Source organism: Phacochoerus africanus, chromosome 11, assembly GCF_016906955.1.
Source record: "Phacochoerus africanus isolate WHEZ1 chromosome 11, ROS_Pafr_v1, whole genome shotgun sequence".
Taxonomy (NCBI): Eukaryota; Metazoa; Chordata; class Mammalia; order Artiodactyla; family Suidae; genus Phacochoerus; species Phacochoerus africanus.
Window position 1 is genome coordinate 88,662,376 of NC_062554.1, and position 23,554 is coordinate 88,685,929.

General features: G+C 35.3%; 1 protein-coding gene across 1 annotated transcript in view; it reads left to right on the forward strand.

Moving 5' to 3' along the window:
- ITGB8 (integrin subunit beta 8) overlaps positions 1-23,554 on the forward strand; it is a 105,376-nt gene that overhangs the window by 55,496 nt on the left and 26,326 nt on the right. Inside the window, exons 4-8 of the mRNA XM_047752506.1 lie at positions 361-607; positions 3,054-3,219; positions 3,831-3,989; positions 18,950-19,045; positions 22,618-22,707. Coding sequence (XP_047608462.1) covers positions 361-607; positions 3,054-3,219; positions 3,831-3,989; positions 18,950-19,045; positions 22,618-22,707 — 758 coding nt within the window. The remainder of the gene's footprint in view (positions 1-360; positions 608-3,053; positions 3,220-3,830; positions 3,990-18,949; positions 19,046-22,617; positions 22,708-23,554) is intronic.

Genomic DNA, 23,554 nt, shown 5'->3' on the forward strand with positions numbered 1-23,554 from the left:
CCACCTTCAAATAAACATAGCCACCTTCTCTCTCTTATAACAGAATGCTGGTTGCTGTTTTGTGCTGTGCTTTACTAGACACTACCATATGATGGTAATGATATTCCCTATCTGAGCTGGTCTATTTGCTATTATCTCTATCAGCCCTTTAGAATTATGAGAAATGTGGTGTACAAATTGGAGACTACTAAATTGGTATGGTTTCAAATTGCTTTAAAATTATTCCAGAATATTCCTAATTCTAGTCCTTATGCAAAATTTGTGAAAACTGTTCAATATTTAAAATGTGACATTTATTGATAGCTTATCCTGAGATGTTTAAAATGAATACTACACGATGTTTGTCTTTTTTTAAACTAGGTGCTAAAGCTAATTTTATGCTGAAAATCCATCCTCTGAAGAAATATCCTGTGGATCTTTATTATCTGGTTGATGTCTCAGCATCAATGCATAATAACATTGAAAAATTAAATACAGTTGGAAATGATTTATCTAGAAAAATGGCATTTTTCTCCCGTGACTTCCGCCTTGGATTTGGCTCATATGTTGATAAAACAGTTTCACCATATATTAGTATCCATCCAGAAAGAATTCATAATCAATGCAGGTATATAATATTTGATGTGGATTTCTTTCTTTTTTTTTTGGTCTTTTTGCCTTTTCCAGGGTTGCTCCTGCGGCATATGGAGGTTCCCAGGTTAGGGGTCTAATTGGAGCTGGAGTTGCCGGCCTATGCCAGAACCACAGCAATGCAGAATCCAAGCCACTTCTGCAACCTACACCACAGCTCACAGCAATTCCGGATCCTTAACCCACTGAGCAAGGCCAGGGATCAAACATGCAACCTCATGGTTCCTAGTCAGATTCGTTAACCACTGAGCCACGACGGGAACTCCTGATGTGGATTTCTTAATGCTATTATTAACTATAGCTACCATGCTGTATATTACATCCCCATGACTTATTTATTTTATAAATGGAAGTTTGTTACTTTTGACCTTCTTCACCCACTCCTCCCATCTCCCACCCCCCACTTCTGGCCCTTTCCTCACCATTCCTGAAAGCTTCCTGCCACTGAGTGCTCCAGCTGGCTCGCACACGCCAGAGAGGAGCTTGCCTCTTCTGACCACAACTCAAATCCTGAGTGTGGAGCCAGGCTGTTTCCCTTTTAACTGATGCTTATAATTATTTGTATCTTGCCTCTGCATGTATTAATATAAGCATTTAAAAAAATAAACTGAGTCAGCAGGAGAACTTAAGCAATTTTTTTCTTATAAAATTGCATTTCGTTTTTAACATAAGGACTTACTAAATTGTACATTTTGTTTTAATTAAATGAGAAATGAAAATATTTATAGAGGAAGCATGCTCTTATCTGAAAACTTCTGAGATTGAAGGGGGACTTTTTATTTTATACTATTTCAAATATTATTCCCTTAGTTTTTATTACATAAAGCACCAATAACATTAGTAATTTGGGATAAACCTCCAATAATCAGGCTACCATATATAAAAATTCCTTGAAAATTCTATATTTCCCTTTTTTGAGTGCTCCAAATTTGCTGGAATTAAGTTTTATCAAATTTAAAGTATTTAAAGTACTTATTTTGCCAGTATTGCATCTATGTCTCCATTACTGTATTGTTACTGGGTTTATAATTAACACTGACTTATAATGTGATTTCAGAGAAAGCTCAGCTAGTACAGGGAGGGTAGATAGGTCAAAAGATGAGAATTTATTTGCTGGAAAGAACCATTTTTCTTATCATTTGGGAAGGCTGATTCTAAATATCATACGCCCAACTACAAAAGGAAAACAGACCTTTCGAACATGAGTGGGGTGGATTGAGAGCCTGGGGTTAATGGATGCAAACTATTGCCTTTGGAATGGATTAGCAATGAGATCCTGCTGTGTAGCACTGGGAACTATGTCTAGTCCCTCATGGTGGAGCATGATAATGTAAGAAAAAAGAATGTGTACATGTATGTGTAACTGGGTCACCATGCTGTACAGTAGAAAAAAAAATTGTATTGGGGAAATAACAATTAAAAATTTTTTTAAAAAAATTGAACTCAAAAAGAAAAAAAATTAAAAAAATAAAATATGAATTTCTCACTCAATACTCTACTTAGCCTATTGAATTTTCAAAGAGAAATATAAATGTATTCAGTGCTCTTTGTTAATGAAACGACTCATTTTAACATCTCCTTTCCTACTTCCATAAATTGCCCAGATCACTTCACAGTGTATACTCCAATTTATCAAAACAACTCTGCTATCTGTTGTAGTGGAACAAGACTGAGGCATCTCCCTATGGAGCTTCATGCACCTTCTCCCTGAATGCAGATGCATCTGAGGAATGATTCTCACCTTTGGGGGCATCATGGAATTCTCAAAACAATTTCAATGAATTTTGACTGTTCATCAATAATTCCACACCAAGCATCACTTTAAAAATTAGCATATTTTAAAATATCCAAAAATAGTATAACATTTTAACTAAATTCTTAAATATATTTCCCCAAAAGAGTTTTTCAGCTCTTCCATGGACAAATGTGATAGGAAATCACTGCAAATTTTATCTCCTCTTAAAAAGTAATAGTGCTTGTTAGCATAATAAAAGCCCTTAGGTGTCCTACATTAAAGAAACTTATTTGATGTTCTTTATGTTTTGAACACCAAGCCATTATATTCCTACTTGCAAAGGAATATTCACCTATTGGTTCCTCCTGAGTTTATGAAATACAGGTTTTCTTTAATAAAATTTCCTTGGTGTTTCTTTTTTTTGACTGCCCCACCGCACACAGGGCTCCCAGGCCAGGGATCAGATCAGATCCACAGTCGTGACCTAAGCCACAGCTGTGGCAACACTGGATCCCCAACCCACTGTGCTGGGCCAAGGATCGAAACCACAACTTGGCAGCTCCCAAGATGCCGTTGATATGCTGCGCCACAGCAGGAGCTCCCCACATAATTTTCCTATGAGTAATATTTTGAATCCTTTAAGGAAGCATAGCAAAACAGAATTTGCATTTCTTCTTAACCTATATAGTGACTACAACTTGGACTGTATGCCTCCCCACGGCTATATTCATGTGCTGTCTTTGACGGAGAATATCACTGAGTTTGAAAAAGCAGTTCACAGACAGAAGATTTCTGGAAATATAGATACACCTGAAGGAGGTTTTGATGCTATGCTTCAGGCAGCTGTCTGTGAGGTAAGAAGTTTTCACATCATTGAGTCTTTGCTCTGATGCAAAATTCCCCAAGAATTTAGGATTCTTCTCTTTGATTTATGTAGTGAAAACATAGCATAAAAGAATACATTCTTCTTCTATCTCTTATTTGTCACCCATATTATTCATTTTGGTATGTGTTCAGGACAGAGGAGCTAAATTGGGAGAGGGTTATAAATAGGAAAAGATAAAAGGGCAAGAATAATTTGTGCATTTGGAAAATCCTTTCCAAAAAGGGCTGCTCTTTTCACTCACCACGTTCCAAGGAAGAACCAGGAATAGCTTGTTGTCCTACTCACATCACACTGGGTAGTCTGCACTTTGTAAACCTGGCTTGTTTTTCCTCTGAAGGAACACTAGAAATCTCTAGTCACGAACTAGTGTAATCAAATGGCTGTAGTGGGAAAAAAAAAAAAAAAAAAAAGAGGATATACAAATGAAAGTTAATGCTATTTATGAAAGATATTGAATTTATGCACATTATTCTAGCCTGGCTTAATTTTTGTTAACTTAAATTCAATATTTACTTGGGATAAAGACTACATGAGAGATCTATGTTATTGTACAAGATCTAATTCCATGTTTATTTTAAGAGTCATATTGGATGGCGAAAAGAAGCTAAAAGACTGCTGCTGGTGATGACAGATCAGACATCTCATCTTGCTCTTGACAGCAAATTGGCTGGCATAGTGGTGCCAAATGACGGAAACTGCCATCTGAAAAACAACGTCTACATCAGATCAACAAGCATGGTAATAAAGCAATAGCCTCTTAGAGTTAGAACTCTTTTGGTTACAGTGTAAGTTTAAATTGGCAATTCAGCTGTTCTTATACCAAGAAATTACCTAAAGAAGCATGATGTACAGTCAAGATTAGCCATGATAAAGAAACTATGAAACAATGCAATCTATAAATTCCAATCAATAAAATATAAGGCTGAAACGCTTTGATAACATCTAGTAGCTGACTTCTGATGTCCTCTAAAGCACTATATAATTTATGAAAATAAAAGTGATAGAAGAGCTTACTTTTTATGCAACTGAAGGACCTTGAAAAGAGTATATACATATACCTTTGTCTTACATAAATAAACTAGTTCTACAGGGGTTGGTATTGAAAAATATGCTGGGGATCGTTAAGGGGAGTGTATTTGGTCTGAGGAATCCTCATAGTACAATGGGTAAATCTAAGTAGAGACTAGGGGGCAAAAAAGGAGTAAAACTAGGCCAGCTTTCAATATTTTAGTTTTATCTATATTCAGGGTCTATTTTTTTATAATCAGTGCACATCTGGATTGCTTCCTGAGGGTTAGTTTCAGCTGTAAATCATATATTTAAATACAATCTCCTAGAACCATATCTTTCCCAGCATTAGCTATGGTATATGTACAAAATCAATTGCATAATGTATTATTTATTTGTGACACTGACCCCTATTTATACATACATGCACATGTTAGAATAAAAGCTTTCAAACTTTCTTAGATTGTGGTACCTACTATCTCAGTAATTTTTTCCCTGGAAGGAAAAATAAACACCAGCCTGACATTTCTATTAATTAAGAAGTTAGGCCCAATAACATAACTATTTATGTCCTAAAAATTTAGTAGCCAGTTTAAAAAAAATAATACAAATAAATCATCAATATATAAATATAAGTATGTATATGTTATTTTTAGTAAATAACTTAAAATGAGAACTTCCCAAGCCTTGGAGTCAAATTGGATATATATATATAAGCCACCTTCATTTCCTGTTCTGCACTGATTTTCATTCTGCTCAGCTTTGCAAAGATATGACATCATCCAAAAGGACAGAGCCAAATATAATATTAAAGTTGTTAACCACCTCCAGCTAGTAGCTCATGGATACCTCACAGATGCCAAGCATCACTGTGTTTCCCTTGAAAATTCAAGATATTCCGGGGTAACCTAGTGAAAGTGTACTACTACAGTACTCTAAGACACCTTATGCACGGTTTGGGAAATGCACTATAATTATGCTGAAATGTGTGATTCCCATGAATGAAATTTAAATAGTTTAAATGCAGTTAATCTGAAATACTAGACTTTTTGAAAGCGTAGAGGCAAGTGTATTACCCTTAGTTGGTTTAGAGTCTTGCAACATTTAAAGATTTTAAAAAGTAACTAGAGTTTGAATTTAAAAATTTAGGATTTGGAGTTATTCCGTTAGTATCTTTCTCTTTGCTAATTATCTTCTACTCAGCCACATTTCATTTTGGTAGATAAATCTACTTTAACTTAGTCATTTCTTATTTTTCTTCCTTCTATTTTAACCTCTTTTAATCTGAGATACTGTTCTAATTCATTTACTGGGAGTGGAGAACATAAGAGGAACTATTCTATTATCAGACAAGGAGAAGCTTTTTTTAAAGGAAAAATAATAGTCACATTATTTTCAAATTGCATTGCATTCTTCTCTTGAAGTTTTGCCAACTCACTGAAGTCATCTCTCCATAACTGTATTTTAGAGGGTGCTGTTGCTCATCTAAGAAGGATTCCTTAAGGCAAAGAAATGTTCTCGTACATTTAGATACATACCCTGCCATATAGATTTATGGGACTAAATCATGATTCTGGTGGAATTTTACAGAGCATTTGGGCTCTTATGACATCAGAAATTTGGACAAACTATCATAACCTTTAATTGTCTTCTTGAACACTGTTTAACCTACATAAAGAATGAACCTTCCACATGTCACTAATATGTAAACCAAGAAGTAGTGTGTTTGTTAAAACCAGAGAAAAATATTTTTATCTCATTTATACCAGGTCTGTGTTTTAAGGGATACTTTTCCTAAGAAGTCTCATTCCCTTAATTGCCAGGAACACTGCCCTAAACAAAAGAAGCTGAAACATTTTGATTGATCCCTCCACCATGTGTTTATATACACAAGATGTGCTACTGCTCTGAAACCTCCTATATCCAAGCATATTTACCTGCTCATTTATATATATATATATATATATATATATATATATATATATATATATAATGATTTTTTTCCATTATAGATGCTTTACAGTGTTCTGCCAATTTTCCACGGTACAGCATGGTGACCCAGTTACACATACATGTATAGATTCTTTTTTCTCACATTATCATGCTCCATCATAAGTGACCAGACATGGTTCCCATCTTACTCATGTTTCTCTTCACATTGTATAAATCTTTTGCTTCCCACCTGCTCATTTTAAAATGACCTCCATTCTCTCCTATCCAGCCATTATAGGGGAATTTTAAAAGATATAAACTAGACAAGCAATCAAGCACGTGGCTTCTTGGCTTTATCTCCAGCAGCCAATACTAGTAATGTTGAATAGTATCTGAGCTTCTTGATCTAAGACTGGTTCCTTCATTTATAAAAGGAAATTAATTGATAAAAGACCTTTTACATGTCTCAATTACATAGGCCAGAGTTCTATTGCTTGTTCACTTCACATAGCTATTTCATGAGGGTCAAGGTGAATTCCAGAATAATAACAACTACCATGTTTTGAGTTTTTATTAACTGAAAACACTGTTGCTACATACAGTATCAGTATACTGCGTATAGTACAGTGCATAAAGTATGACATTTATCTTTATAATTTGGCATGGTAGTCATAATTATCTTTCTTTTATAACCAAAAAGATTGAGGGTAGAAGAAATTAAGAAAGTTGACTGAGAGGATAGACTGCTAAAAAGTTAGTAAGTGACAGAACTGGGGCTCAGTCAAGTTAATCTTATATTAAAATCTGTATTCTTAACCATTCTGCCACAATGTCACAAGGGAAAACTACAAGAGATATAGCATCGAAGTTCTTGGTGTGAATTCTCCTCTAACTTTCTAGTTGCAATATTTCAGAAGAAATAAAGCAAATAATTTGGCTTATATAAATTATAAAACAAGATAAAATTTTAAATAGTTTACATTTGAAGATCCTTACATTTTATATATGGCCACTGGCAAATAATGTTATAATATTAAATAAACTACATTTTCCCCCTGTTTTTTCTCCAACTGCTAGAATGAAAAACTTGAGTAGTAATGTAGTTTTGTAATGTGTAATAATGACAGTTTAAAAATAAGGAATCCTTTATAAAATGTCAAATGTTAGTATAAAAATTGTTAATGGTGTAGAAGACAGGTTATTATTTCTGAGGGTCTAGAATTTTATTCTATCTCCCTACCCAGTTCCTCCAGGGTGATTCCCAACCTCATTCAGAGCCCATTTTACAAACTATTCACTTCACCTTGGTGGAGGTCAAGAATAACACCAGAGTATCCAGTAACAATGAAAGGGGGCCAAGGAGCAAATATGTGGAAGAGGCATACAGGTCATTCAGTGAACACTTATCTACATGATTTTCACATACTGCTCTGATTCTCAGTCCTGATGGAAATATGTAAATAGGCAAGATCCCATCATACTTCTAGTTGTATTTAGTAGCTTATGTTTGTTGTTTGTTTCTTTATGGAGCCTTTTTTTTTTTCCTGTGCCTCATCATTTCATGGTCAGTGATTCTTCACACCTCCTATCATTTAATTTCTCAGAATTCCTTTATTTATTTAGTCTCAGGGAAATTACTGATTTGCAATTATAAGACTAATATAAGTAATTCTAATATGGGTAAATTAAAGCATATAATAAAAATTTTCACCTCATTTCCTGATTCTTACTTTGTTGTTCTAGGCTTAACACTGCATAAAAATGCAACTTTTTAAAATTAAAGAGATAAGATCAGTTTTAAGTGTGAGTACCTTAGAGTTTTATGAACATGCACCATCAAGAAAGTAAAGGTTATGTCACTCAGGCAAAATGCACCCAGAAAGTTTTAAGTCTGTGTGCAAATTTTTTTAATATTGTCACAACTTTTTGTTATAAGTAAAGAGAGAATATGAAAGGCAGAAGGTAAAACAAAGAATCACTTACAAGAGAATACCCGCAGGCTATCAGCTTGTTTTACAGTAGACTTTGCAGGCCAGAAGGGAGTGGCAGATATACTTAAAAAGTGTTTAAAAAAAAAACCCAAACAAACAGAGTTCCCATTGTGGCACAGCAGAAACGAATTCAACTAGCATCCATGAGGGCATGGGTTCAATCCCTGGCCTTGCTCAGTGGGTTTAGGATATGGAGTTGCTGTGAGTTGCAGTGTAGGTCACAGACGTGGCTTAGATCTGGCATTGCTGTTTCTGTGGCATATGCCAGCAGCTATAGCTCCAATTATACCCCTAGCCTGGGAGCCTCCATATGCCATGGGTAAGACCCTAAAAAGACAAAAAGTACAATGAAATAAATAAATAAATAAATAAATAAATAAATAAATAAAACCCTACAATCTAGGATACTCTATACAGAAAATTCATCATGCAAAATTGAAAGAGAAATAAAGAGCTTCTCAGATAAGCAAAAACTATAAGATTTAATCAATAGTAAACCAAACTTACAAGAAATATTAAAGGGCATTCTTCAAGTGAAAAAGAAATGGCTATAACAGAGAAATAAGAAATTGTAGGAAGAGGAAATGCCACTAGTAGATGCAGATATATAGTAAAGACAGTGGCTCAACCACTTAAATAAGTTAGTACAAAATTTAAAAGATCAAAATTGTAAAATCAACCAAAACTAAAATAAATAGTTAAGGGTTGAACATGAAGATATAAACTATGACATCAGAAACAAAAAGTGGAGTATGTAGTAAAAAAACTTTGCTCTTTTAGAATGTGAGATCAACACAAGGGGAAGATACTTTACTCATTAATATATATGCACCCCAAACATATATATTATGTATACACACACAAACATATATACACACACAAAATATTAACAGAAATAAAGGGAGAAATTGACAGTAACACAATAATGGTAGAGCAAATGAACATCCTAATTACATCAGTGGGAGATAATCCAGATAGAAAATCAGGAAGGAAACACTAGCCTTACATGAATCATTATATGGCACAGGTGCAACCCTAATAAGTAAATAAATAAAAATAAAAAAGTAGTTCCTACTGTGGCTCAGCAGGTAAAAAAAAAACATCTTGTATCCATGAGGATGTGGGTTCCATCCCTGGCCTTACTCAGTGGATTAGGATCCAGTGCAGCTTCAAGCTGTGGCATAGGTTACAGACATGGCTCAGATCTGGCATCACTACGGCATAGGCCAACAGCCACAGCTCACATTCAACCTCTAGCATGGGAAGTTCCATATGCTGCAGATGCAACCTTAAAATAAAATTAAAAATAAAAATAGAATGTAAATAAATGAATCATTAGACCAGCTGGACTTAAGAGATATCTACAGTATATTCTACCCCCAGAACAGTAGAATGCACATTCTTTTCAAGTGCACATAGACTGTTCTCCAGGACAGTTAACAAAACAAGTCAGGACAAATTTAAGAAGACAGACATCATATCAAGTATCTTTTTTTGATCATGATGGAATGAAATTAAAAATCAATTACAGGAAGACAAAGGAGGAAAGAACAAACATGTGAAGACTAAGCAACATGCTACCAAACACCAATGGTCAATAAAGAAATCAAAGAGGAAATCAGAAAATATCTTGAAGCAAGTTAAAATGGAAACACAACACTCCAAAATCTAAAGGATGCACCAAAAGAGTTCTAAGAGGGAAATTTATAGTGATAACAGGCCTACCTCAACAAATAATGAAAATCTCAAAAAGCCTAACATACCATCTAAAGGAATTAGAAAATGAATAACAAAGCCCAAATTCAGCAGAAGGAAGGAAATAATAAAGATCAGAGTGGAAATCAATAATTTAGGGACAAAAAAAAAGATAGAAAAGATCAATGAAAGCAAGAGATGGCTTTCTGAAAAGATAAACCAAATTGATATGACTTTAAGAAAAAAAGAGAAAGTACTCAAATACACAAAATAAGAAATGAAAGAGAAGTTACTGCCATTATCACAGAAATATAAACAATCATGAGACAATTCTATGAACAGTTAATGCCAAAAAATAGGACAACCTAGAAGAAATAGATTCCTAGAAACATACAATCTTCCAAGGCTGAATCAGGAAAAAATATATAATTTTAACAGAACAATTACTACTACAGAAATTGAATCAGTAATCAAAACCTTCCAAACAAAAGTCCAGAACCAGAGTGCTTCACAGGTGAATGCTATCAAACATATAAAGAAGAGTTAATAACTATCCTTCTTAAACTATTCCAAGAAACTGAAGAGAAGGGAACACTTCCAAACTCATTCTATGAGCCCACAATTACCCTGACACCAAAACCAAAGACAGTACAAAAAAAGAAAATTAAAGGGCACTATTTCTGATGAATATAGATGCATCTGTCACTATCTGCAGATGACATGATACCACATATAGGAATCCCTAAGTTCTCCACTAAAAAACTATTAGAACTAATAAATGAATTGAGTAAAGTTGCAGAATATAAGATCAACATACAGAAAGTTGTTGATTTTCTATACACTAAATAATGTGCCAGCATACATTTTCTTAGAGAAACCAAGAAAACAATTCCATTTAAAACTGCATCAAAAAGAATAAAATATATAGAAATTACCTTTGTTTTTGTCTTTTTAGGGCTGTACCTGTGGCATATGGAAGTTCCCAGGCAAGGGTCCAACTGGAGCTGTAGCCACCAGCCTACGCCAGAGCCACACTGGATCCAAGCCATGTCTGTGACTTACACCACAGCTCACAGCAACTCCAGATCCTTAACCCACTGAGCAAGGCCAGGGATCAAACCCATGTCCTCGTGGATGCTAGTTGGGTTCGTTAACCACTGAGCCACAATGGGAACTCCGTATAGAAATTATCTTAACCAAGGAAGTGAAACACCTATACTCTGAAAACTATAAAACACAATGAAGAAACTAAAGATAATAAAAAGAAATGGAAAGACATCCCACACTCTTGGATGGGAAGAATTAATATTGTTAAAATGGCCATACTGCCCAAAGCAATCCATGGATTTAATGCAATCTCCATCAAAATGCCACAATATTTTTCACAAAACTAGAATAAATTATCCTAAAATTTATATGGAATAAAAAAGACCCCAAATTGCCAAAGCAATCTTGAGAAAAAAGAACAAAGCTAGAGGTGTATCATTCTTCCTGACTTCAGGCTATACTACAAAGCTACAGTAATAAAAAAAAGTATGGCACAAAATAAACATATATCAGTTGAACATAATAGAGAGCCCAGAAATAAATGCATTTACATATGGTAAATTAATCTATGACAAAGGAGGCAAGAATACACAGTGGGGAAAAGACAGTCTCTTCAACAAGTGATGATGGGAAACCTAGCCAGCTACATGCAAAGGAATAAAATTAGAACATTTTATCACATATATACAAAAATAAACTCAAAATGGATTTAAAGACCTAAATGTAAGACCAAAAACCATAAAACAACTAGAAGAAAATGTAGGCAGTACAGTAACTGACAAAGATCTCAGCACTATTTTTTTGGTCTATCTCCTCAGGCAAGGGAAACAGAAGTAAAAATAAACAAATGAGACCTAATCAAACTTAAAAACTTTTACATCACACAAGGAAAATGCAGCCTACTGAATGGGAGAAGATATTTGCAGATATTATATCCAATAAGGGGTTAATATAAAAAAAATATAAACTGCTAATACAACTCAATATCAAAAAACTAACACCCTAATTAAAAAATGGGCAGAAAATCTGAATAGCATTTTTTTAAAGAAGATATACAAGTGGCTAATAGGCATGTGAAAAGATGTTTAATATCACTAATCATTAGGAAAAATTCAAATCAAAACCACAATGAGATATCACCCCACACCTGTCAGAAAGGCTATCATTAAAAAGACTACAAATAACATGTCAGTGAGGAAGCAGAGAAGAGGGAACCATAATGCACTGTTGGTGGGAATGTAAATTTCTACTATGGAAAACAGTATGGAGGTTACTCAAAAAATTTAAAATAGAACTCACACATAATTCATCAGTTCCACGTGTGTGTGTGTATATATATGAAGAAAATGAAAACACTAATTCTAAAAGATCTATATACCCCAATGTTCTTAGCAGCACTAATCACAAGAGCAAAATATAGAAGCAAACTAAGCATCCATCAACAGGTGAATGGATACAGAAATCTGTGAAATTATAAATATATAATTGTATACATTATTTATATAGGCATATATATATGCAGTGGAATATTACTCAGCCATAATAAAGAATGAAATTTTGCCATCTGCAACAACATGGATGGATACAGAGTGTATTATACTTACTAAAATGAATCAGAGAGAAAGATAAACACTGCACATTTTCACTTCTATGTGGAATCTAAAAAAATATACCAAATGTATATAACAACATAGAAACAAGACTCACAGATATGGAGAACAAACTAGTAGTTGCTGATTGAGAGAGGGATGGTGGAGGGCAAGATAAGAGAGAGGGATTAAGAGCTACAAACTACTAGGTATAAAATAAATAAGATACAAAGATATAATGTACAGCACAGGGAATAAGGGAATATATCCAATATTTTATTTATTTATTTTTTTGCCTTTTCTGGGGCGGCTCCCGCAGCACATGGAGGTTCCCAGGCTAGGGGTCTAATCAGAACTGTAGCTGTCTGCCTACACCAGAGCCACAGCAACTCGGGATCTAAGCCGCGTCTGCAACCTACACCACAGCTCATGGCAATGCCGGATCCTTAACCCACTGAGCAAAGTTAGGAATCGAACCGACAACCTTATGGTTCCTAGTCGGATTCATTAACCACTGAGCCATGAGGGGAACTCCTCCAATATTTTATAATAACTTATTAAAATATATATGTATATAATATACATGTGTATATATATATATACACACACACACACACATAACAACTTTTAAAAGTAACAAAATGCCTAATTTCAGTTTAGTGCTCTGTAATCTGTTTTAAATTGTAAATTCCATGAGAACCAAAATGAATTCAATAATAACTTCAGAACAGACCTAATCTGAATGTTCCTCATGCTTGCAAAAATATTGCCAGGAAATTATTTCTGCAAACAATATTTAGTTTATTTTTTTCTTTAAAATTGAAAGCAAAAGTTGCAAACAGAATCAGCTGGGCCAGGTTCAGAGCAGCCTCACACTGCTTTTATAATGCTCCTGTAAGTGAGAAAAAATAATGATTTTCCAAAGTGACACAATGAAAAAAATTTGATAAAAATACTTATGAAATAGAATGTTCCAATTAAATTACATATTTTGTTTAAATCATATTTAAGCAGAAAATTTTTTATTACCATGCTCATTGAGAAGCTTACAAAAATTATTAGTCCAAGCCCTCCTTCAGTAACGAGGATATTAAGAATGCAGTTGATATCACGTTTGGCAGAAGCCGCAGATTTAAACACTTCAGGAGCCAGGTGCGAAAGGTAAATAAATGAGGCAAGTCAAACAAAGCATATTCAAGAGCTGAACATCTAGCCTTTGTAATGGACTCAAAATGTCTTTTTATTAAGCAATATTTTATTGAAAGCTGTATTTTATTAAGCAGCCCTGTGGGGTTTGTCCCTTTGCATTTAGATAGCACCACTCAACATTCCAGCAAAGTGTAGATGTTGCCATTTCCTCCATTTTATAATTGAGAAAATGGGAGCACTAAAAGGATCAAGAACTTGTCTGTGGTCACAAGACAAGCAGTGTGACATCAGGACATGAGCCCTTAATTACCATTAATCTGAGCTTAATGGTAAGTGAAAGCCTATACAAACATTAACTCATTAATCTGAGAGGTTGATACTAGTATTTATACCCATTTTACACATATAGAATGGATCACAAACAGGTGAAGACAGATGCCCAGTGTTACATAATGAGTAATTATAGTGCCAAGAGTTGAAGCCTCAGGTAGTATGTTTTCAGAGCCCCTACTCTTGGTGTAGTTCTCAGCTAGAGCTATTTTGCTCCCCAGAGGACATTTCAATGTCCAGAGACATTTTGGTTGCTACAACTGGGGAGGAGGGAGATACCAGCATCTAATAGGTAGTGGCCAGGAATGTATAAAGTATCTTACAATGCAGGACAGCCCCACTTCCACAACAAAGAAACCTGGCCCCAAATGTCAGTAGTGCCACTGATGAGAAACCTGGGTCTATGTGATTATTACTATGCAGCCATGTAGATAAAAAATAAGCTACTGCAATAGATGGGGACTGACAATACATAATTTATAATCTTCATCTCTAAATAAACCTGTGCTATTAGATTGTTTTCATGCTGTCTGTTCTCTAAAAAGTGAACTATAAAAAGCAGTCCAAATAATTAGTACTTTATTTAACCAAGACATTGGATTTTTTTCATATCTTATTATGATATTCAATATTACAAATTCTATAAGAATTTTTATTATGAATCTCACTTTTACAGACTATTAAACACTTATTTTTGTCACTACATATGCACATTATTAAAACTCATAAATCTTCAGCTACCTCTTTAACCAAAACTGTTTCCATTGAATCTTTCTTACCTCCTTTTCCCTTCTGACCTTTATGAAGTATTTCCCACAAAGCACAGTGAAGGTGTTGGTGAAGAAGAAAAATGTGAAAGGTACCCTTTTGCCCTTAATTACTTAGCAGCTGCCTTGGCACATTGCTTTCCCATCTCCCTTTTACCCCTGAAATGCTTGTTATCTCTATTAATTATTTTCAGAGATTAGAGAAACAATAAGTGATGGGTTAGACAGAGAGGGAGTTAGAGCTAAGGAACAGTGAGTGACGTCAACACAACAAGACAGCTGGCTGAGAGAGTGTTCCTGCTAGTGAATACGAGACCTAGAAATAAAATCTACTAAGATTCTATATGCTCTGTGGGAGAAAAGGGAAGGGTTTCAACATTAATCCACAACTCTCGTCTTATTTAAACATCTGTTAAACGTGTAATTTTAACAAATCTTCGAGTTACTTGTTTTGTTTTGTTTTGTGTGTCTTTTTTTTTAGGGCTCCACCTGTGGTATATGGAGGTTCCGGGGCCAGGGGCTGAATGGGAGCTACAGCTGCCAGCCTACACCATAGCCACAGCAAGGCGGGATCTGAGCTACATCCACAACCTACACCACAGCTCATAACAACGCTGGATCCTTAACCCACTAAGCAAGGCCAGGGATTGAAACTGTGTCCTCATGGATACTAGTCAGATTTGTTTCTGTTGAGCCAAGACAGGAACTCCCCTCAAAATACTTGGAATTTTCTTTTAAAACATTTCTTTCTAGGGTTAAAAAAAACAATGTGTTCTTTTAAGCTTAGAGATCCAAATGACCTTCTTGATCTTCTGAGCACACTAGAACTTTCAAGATTTCAATTCTGCATACTTTTGGTCAATGTGACTTCCTATTTTTAAAAAGGAGAAAGAGACTGAGAAGACTCCAAAACCTGCTTACATTTTGATCTGTTCTTTAAATATTGATTTTATGTGACTTCAATATAAGCTGGTTAAAAACATGGATTAAAATTTCCTTAAAAGGAGTTCCTGTCATGGCACAGTGGAAATGAATCTGATTAGCATCCATGAGGACGTGGGTTCAATCCCTGGCCTTGCTCAGTGGGTTAGGTATTTGGAGTTGCCGTGAGCTATGGTGTAGGTCGCAGACACGGCTCAGATCTGGTGTTGCTGTGGCTCTGGTGTAGGCCAGCAGCAAGAGCTCCAATTAGACCCCTAGCCTGGGAACCTCTATATGCCATGGGTGTGGCCCTAAAAAGACAAAAAAAAAAAAAATTCCCTAAGAGGAGTTCCCGTCGTGGCTCAGCAGTTAACAAAACTGCCTAGCATCCAGGAGGATGCAGGTTCGATCCCTGGCCTTGCTCAGTGGGTTAAGGATTCGGCTTGGATCCCACGTTGCTGACTATGGCATAGGCCGGCAGCTATAGCTCCAATTGGACCCCTAGCCTGGGAACCTCCGTATGCCACAGGTGCGGCCCTAAAGAGACAAAAAAATTCCTTAAAATATGAATGGTTTTAAAAGAAAGGGAATGCTTGGCAAAGTGTGATTTTTTTTAAATTGAAGGAAAAATATTTGAAAAGTAGTTGTAGTTGTTGCCATTTAAAGAAAATTCCCAATACAGCTAGATTTACCTTCCCTCACTTGTTCTCTTTCATTTATTAACATTATGCAAACCATTGTAAGTCTATTTTAAGAGCATATATATTATTAGGGACAAGGAATAAAAATTTATCTGGTGAAACTTATACACTGGGGATTGTTTTTCTATTAATTATATTCTTAACAGTACTGTGCAGAATCTTTCTTATGCAAATCTTGTGATAACACTTTTTAAATCTTTTCATAAATTTTTGTCATATCACATTTAAATGTAGTTCATGAAAATTTGATTTGTTTCTTACCAAAGCAATGACAGATTATATAGAAATAAATGGATATTTGTTATGTTCGTTTGTTACCTTACTCCATTTGGGCACCTATATACCAAAACACCATATACTGAGTGGCTTATAAACAAGAGATATTTATTCCTCAAAGGTTTTGAGGTTGGGAAGTCCAAGATCAAGGCATTGGCAGATTCAGGGTGTGGTGAGAGCCTACTTTTCAATTCATAAACAATGGCTTCTATTTTATAACCTCATGAGGCAGAAGGCACAAGGGGACTTTCTCCACTGGCTCTCTTTTATAAGGGCACTAATCTCATTCCTGGGAGCTCTACCTTCATGACCTAATCATCTCCCAAAAGCCAACCTTTTTTTTTAGTAAATTTTATCGGATTATAGGTGACTTACAATGTCATGTTAGTTTCAGGTGTACAACAAAGTGAATCAGCCATACATAAACATACAGATCCATTCTTTTTCAGATTCTTTCCCCATATAGGCTATCACAGAGTACTGAAAAGATTTCTCCAAGCTATATAGTAGCTCCTTGTTAGTGATTTTTTATATATTAGTCAAAGGCTCACCTCTTAATACCATCACCTTGTGGCTGGGATTTCAGTATATCAATTTGGGACACAGATATTCAATTCACAGCAGTTACTCATGATAGTGACGGTAGTTTTAAGCTACCAAGTTATATCTTATTAAACATATATATGTTTAATATGTGAATCACATAATTTAGGCTACAGGTGAAACTAGTGAAATTAGCTCTTTCATTAAGTTTACACAGTTGCCTAAATACAGAAATTTTAACCAAGATGGTTTAAGTAAAATATTCCCTTAAAAAAGCACAATTAGAATTGGAGGGTGAAAGAGGGAGTAAAACCTACAGAGTAATATGAACTTGAATCAGATCAGGCTCAGTCACATGATCTTAGCTTATGCAACTAAGCACCAACAACAGGTGGGAATGGCTGCAGGTGAAGTTTGACATTGTTACAAAGTTGTTATTTGCAATTGCTTTAATATCTAGGAAAGCATTTGTAGAAAGAAAAAATACTATGTCTAGATACATAACTTTATATAGAAATTTCCATAGTAGTCAGATTTCTCATTTATTTTTATTCCCCTTCTCCTACTCATCCCTAACTTTCTGACAACCACAAAGAATGTCACAGATCTACATAAGTTTTATTTATCATTGTAAGACAGATTTGTAATATAAATGTGTGTGTGTGTATATATATGTGTGTGTGTATATATATGTGTGTGTGTGTGTGTATATGAATGACAAAAAGGTTAAGTGGAAAGATCTGAACCTATACCTCATATAAGCTGTTAGAAATAAAAATTATAATAAATGATATTAGTTTTAAGTATATGCAAGAAACTATTCTAATTAAGTCACATACTATTTTTATCTTTTTAATCTTGCCAGCAACATGGAAAGCAGATACCATTCAGATATTACAAAGGATATACCTGAGATACAATTTTTATCATAAACTGACAACTTGGGACTTGAATGCAGGGTTTTCTGCCTTTAAACAGAGTTTGTGCTATATCATGTACTATTTCAAATATATACATATATATATAAATATGTGTATATATTACATACATGTATATGTGTGTAAATATATATGTGAAATTCATATATTTGCATTTCAATGCTTGCTACCGAATTTCTTCTCAGAATGTTATCGTCACTAATATGTCCGTTTCTGAACATTAAATAATCTTTCAAATATATCATTTAGGAGTTCCCGTCGTGGCGCAGTGGTTAACGAATCCGACTGGGAACCATGAGGTTGCGGGTTCGGTCCCTGGCCTTGCTCAGTGGGTTAAAGGATCCGGCGTTGCCGTGAGCTGTGGTGTGTAGGCTGCAGACGCAGCTGGGATCCCGCATTGCCGTGGCTCTGGTGTAGGCCAGTGGCTACAGCTCCGATTGGACCCCTAGCCTGGGAACCTCCATATGCCGCAAGAGCAGCCCAAAGAAATAGCAAAAGGACAAAATATATATATATATATCATTTAGAGTCCAGTGTTAACCTAAAGAGCTGCTGAACATTCTCTGAATTCAGCCCTCTTCAACTTTCTGAGTTTCTGAGGTTTTTATGGTGCTTTTGCCTTTAAAATATCCTTAATATGTTGATGTTGATCTTATTTTTTAAAAGAATTTAAATGCCTCTAGTAAAAACATAATCCTTCCCAATACATTTTTTATGTTAATCATACAGTTTTCCTCATGTGGATGTTTAGTTGCGTGTGGGATTGAGCTACTAAATTTCACTCCCTTCTTTATTTCACTTTCTGTTACAGGAACATCCCTCCCTAGGCCAACTTTCAGAAAAATTAATAGACAACAACATTAATGTCATCTTTGCTGTTCAAGGAAAACAGTTTCATTGGTATAAGGTATGTTAATTCCCAACGCATAAAAATAAAAATGGCAGTTAAAACTAGAATACATCTTAGAACCCAAGGAAAGGATTCTGGAGTTACTATACTCTGTACAATCTAAAATTAATACTGTATTAACTAATGTAAACTACAAAGTGTCTTAAATTGGCATTTAAGTCTAAATAAGAATAAATTCTATCTATGTTTATAACACTAGATCCAAGTGTGGGCCTTGATACTTGGTGTTGTACTGATTGTGACAATAACAGAGGACATTTTTATCAGGTGGAAAAGTAGTTCATGCTCCAGCTATCTGTACATGTCTGCTTATTCCAGTCAATGGGCATATCTTTATAATAGATTAGGTTAGGTGCTATCAGCCTATTTTTCAATAGCATCATCGTTCATAGATTCGGTCTAGGTCATCTAATAAAAGAATGAGAGGAGCCATGGAAGGGGTCAATGCAGTCAAAGCATGCCTACCTATCTACATAAGAGTAATCTTGCTTTTATCCAGAATCTTTTGGACCAGGTGAGTCCTACAAGCAGAATACAAATTTGGCACCTATGTCACTCTGGTGTTACCCCATATTTCCCCTCTCATCCCTAATAAAGAGGTTCTGTGACCCTGCTGTAGTTTTTTTTCACAGTCTTTCATGTTCTTCCTTCCAGGAAACTCTCTTCTCTTTATTTCCACAATACTGTGAAACCATAATTTTCATTGCACATGTCTGTTCACTGGGCCTACTTTATCTCCTTTATTGTCTTTGCTTTTTCCTTTTATACCCAATGTCCTTTACTTATTTTCTAATACTTTGGAGAAACTACATTTTTTTTTGGCTTCAACAAATATTTCAACCCATTTGCACATGCCACAAACCTGGTGTTCCCTCCACCAATTTCTCTAATACCCGGCTACCACATTCATCACCTGAAAGAGCTTCTTTAATTATACCATTTCTCCCTTTAGAAATATACAGTTAAAATTTAATTCCATTTTCCCAAATTTATATACCATGGAATGCCCTTTTAAGGTAACAAATGTTAATATCCTTATAAGTAGAACTCCAACACAAATTAAATGCCCAGATCACTTTATAAACAAAGGTAACAGCTTCCACTTAAGAGTACAAACTATAGTCAGGCTCAGAATTTATTGACATTAACTCATTTAATACTCTTTACTCATAACAGTAAGGCAATATTACTAATATGCCCATTTTAAATATGAAGGAAATGCTTTTGGAGAGGTTATATGCTTGCCCAAACTTTCCTAACAAACTAAATCCTGTGTTCTTAACCTTTAAGCTTAAATTTCAAATTGATTTCAAATTATTGTGTAGCTTTTTATTGCTTTTGCTTCCTTTTACTCTGCTGTTCATTATTTCTTGATGGTAATACTGACTTTAGCAATTTCTCCCTCCTCCTTTAAGAAAATTCCCACTGACTGATAAATCATAAAAATCAGGCTTATTATTAATTGAATTGTGTGCAAAGTAAGAATCAACAGGCTCTAAACGCCTGACAAGCTCTGCTAAGAGTCTGTCCTTGCAGTCACCTACTTGGCTGCCCAGAGACGTTTTTTATCACTCACCTTTGTCTGGCTTGTAAGAGCCTCCTAATCCATCCCCTAAATCCATACTTCATCTGGCTAAAGGGTGAGCTATTTAAATCACAAGTGTGACCACAGTACTCCCTAGAGTAAAATGTTCCAGTGTTTTCTTCTGATTTAGAGGATCAAGTCTTTAATGTAGCATATGAGGCCAGTTGGTCCCTGCTTGCCTCTTTGGCCTCATCCCCCCTACTACTGTCTGCCTTAAACTTGTCCCTTTAGTCATGCTTCTAAGCCCCTGTGTACACATACTCACCAGCCTCTTTCTTTTCTTAGTGCCTTTAATCTCGCTATATACATCCCACGCCTGAAAGCCCTTATTCCTCATTTACTTCACTAACTCTTACTCATCCTTAAAGAAACAGCTCATGAATCACCTCCTCCAGGAAACAGTCCATGACAATTATCCCCAGCCCTCAAAGGCTTGCTCAGTACCCCTCTCAACAGAATCTGTGCATATGTCTATTGCTTCATGTGTATGTCATTTTTTGAAACTGTCATTTATACTCCTGTGAGATCCTTAAGGATGGACACTATGTAGCCTAGCAATTTAGCATCTCCAAAGTGGTATATCATAGGTACTTAGTAAAGGTTATATAAATGGATTTTTAAAATCTTTAAGTGATATGATTTCCATGTTTCCTGAGATACCATATGGTTAGTATCTAAACAGTGGCTAGCAGGAGTTGCCATATCTGGCGTTGTAGTGAGCTGTGGTATAGGCAGCAGACATAGCTCGGATCTTGTGTTCCTGCGGCTGTGGTGTTGGCCAGCAGCTATAGCTACAATTCAACCCCTAGCTTGGGGACTTCCAAATGCTGTGGGTGCGGCCCTAAAAGACAAAACAATAAAATAAAAAAAGAAAAAGTGGCTGGCATATAGCAGGAACTTGATACTTGTGAATGGTAAAATGAATGTATAAATGCATTTCATGACTTTTCACAATCCATTTCCATATAAATATGCACCATTCACTCTGGTCAGATCTGTTTCTTCTTTGTTCCTACTTCATCTAAAACTTAGGTAAATTAAGTCTGCTAATTCTCATTTTCTCACTAGGAATACCTTGAGTCTAGACCATAGTTATTATGTACCATCCATCAGGAATACCCACTCCATGAAGCTTCCACTTGTGACTATTGTTTTTTTTTCTCTTGTCTGGGCAAATATGTCCTAAAGGCTATTCTATGGGAAAGTAGTTCTGCAAAATATTTATATATGTTAAGTGAGAAAAGAATTTTATAATTAGGTAAATGTTAGGAAATGCTGCATTTAACAGTGCTGTTAGTTCTGAATTGCAGGTGTGTGCACTTTGAATCTCTATGTTGGAGAAACAATATGCAGAATTTATCAAACTTTTTTGCCCTCAAAACCCTTTCTATTTTAAAATTTCATAGTGGAGTTCCCACTGTGGCTCAGTGGTAATGAATCCGACCAGGATCCATGAGGACGTGGTTCCTATCCCTGTCTTTGCTCAGTGTGTTAAGGATCTGACTGCTAGACCAGTATTGTGTAGGTCGCAGACTCAGCTCAGCTCCTGCACTGCTGTTGCTTTGGCTGTGGTGTAGGCTGGCAGCTACAGCTCCAATACGATCCTTGGACTGAGAACTTCTATATGCCACAGGTGCAGCCCTAAAAACAAAACAAACAAAACCCAAAAAACTCCTGGGACCATGTTCAATGGAGCTAGTTTGGGAATTGCTGGTTCGTACTTTGATTGAGTCTTTAGGTCAGTGTAAAATTTGTGCACACACATACACTCATGTATATACAAACACACTACCATTTCAGGTCTATGTGTTTTGGCTGCTCTTCTTAGTTACTTATATTTTCTTCTGTCTTAAATTTTTTGATTCATATAATGACCCACCTTCTATTAATATTTTTTAATTTTTTTAATTTAATTTTTAAAATAACTGCTCATTGCTAAATGTGTAATATTGTCATTAAGTGAATATTACTGGTATGTTTCTAGGATCTTCTACCCCTCCTGCCTGGCACCATTGCTGGTGAAATAGAATCAAAGGCTGCAAACCTCAATAATTTGGTAGTAGAAGCCTATCAGGTATGTATATATTGTACATATTTTTTTCAAATAATCTTTTTATCCCCAATTTCTATGACAACATACAAACTAATGGTCTATCATTTTGAGAGGAGTGGTGAAAATAACATTATATAGGAATTAGGAACCTGAGGTTAGCCATGGTTCTACTACTAACTAGTTATGGAAGCTTAGGAAAGTCATTCAGCTTTCTGTGCTTCACTTTGTCTCACTGACATAATTTACTAAACTTGGATTGAGATGGAGGCTGTCTAAATTGCCTTCTTAGTCTAATGTTTAGTGAGTCACCAAATCACATCTATAGAATATACTTTATTACCAAGAAATTTCACAATTTCTAATGCTGTAATGATGGAATAAATCCACAGTTGTTAAACAGCAACTTGCCAGGGAAAATGAACTATCTGGGATATAGAGATTATTGACAGAACTTTTTTGGGTCACCTAGATCAATCACATGGTTGTTTAATCATTTATTTTAGCAGTTTTATCAAACTATTTTGATTTAAAGAATTCCTTTAAGAGATACACTATTTTACTGAAATGACGGTTGTATGCTGTGCCCAGTTTGTGAAGAATGGATGCCAAATGCAAAGATTTAAAGAACTTCACACAACACTACAAAGTTACAGTAATCAAGACAGTGTGGTACTGATACTAAAACAGACACACAGATGTTATAGGACAGAAAAGAGAACCCAGAAATAAACCCAGGCACTTATGGGTCAATTAATCTTTGACAAATAAGGCAAGAATATAAAATAGGAAAAAGACAGTGTCTTCAGCAAGTGGTGCTGGGAAAAAATGGACAGCTGCATTTAAATCAAGGAGACTAGAACATACCCTC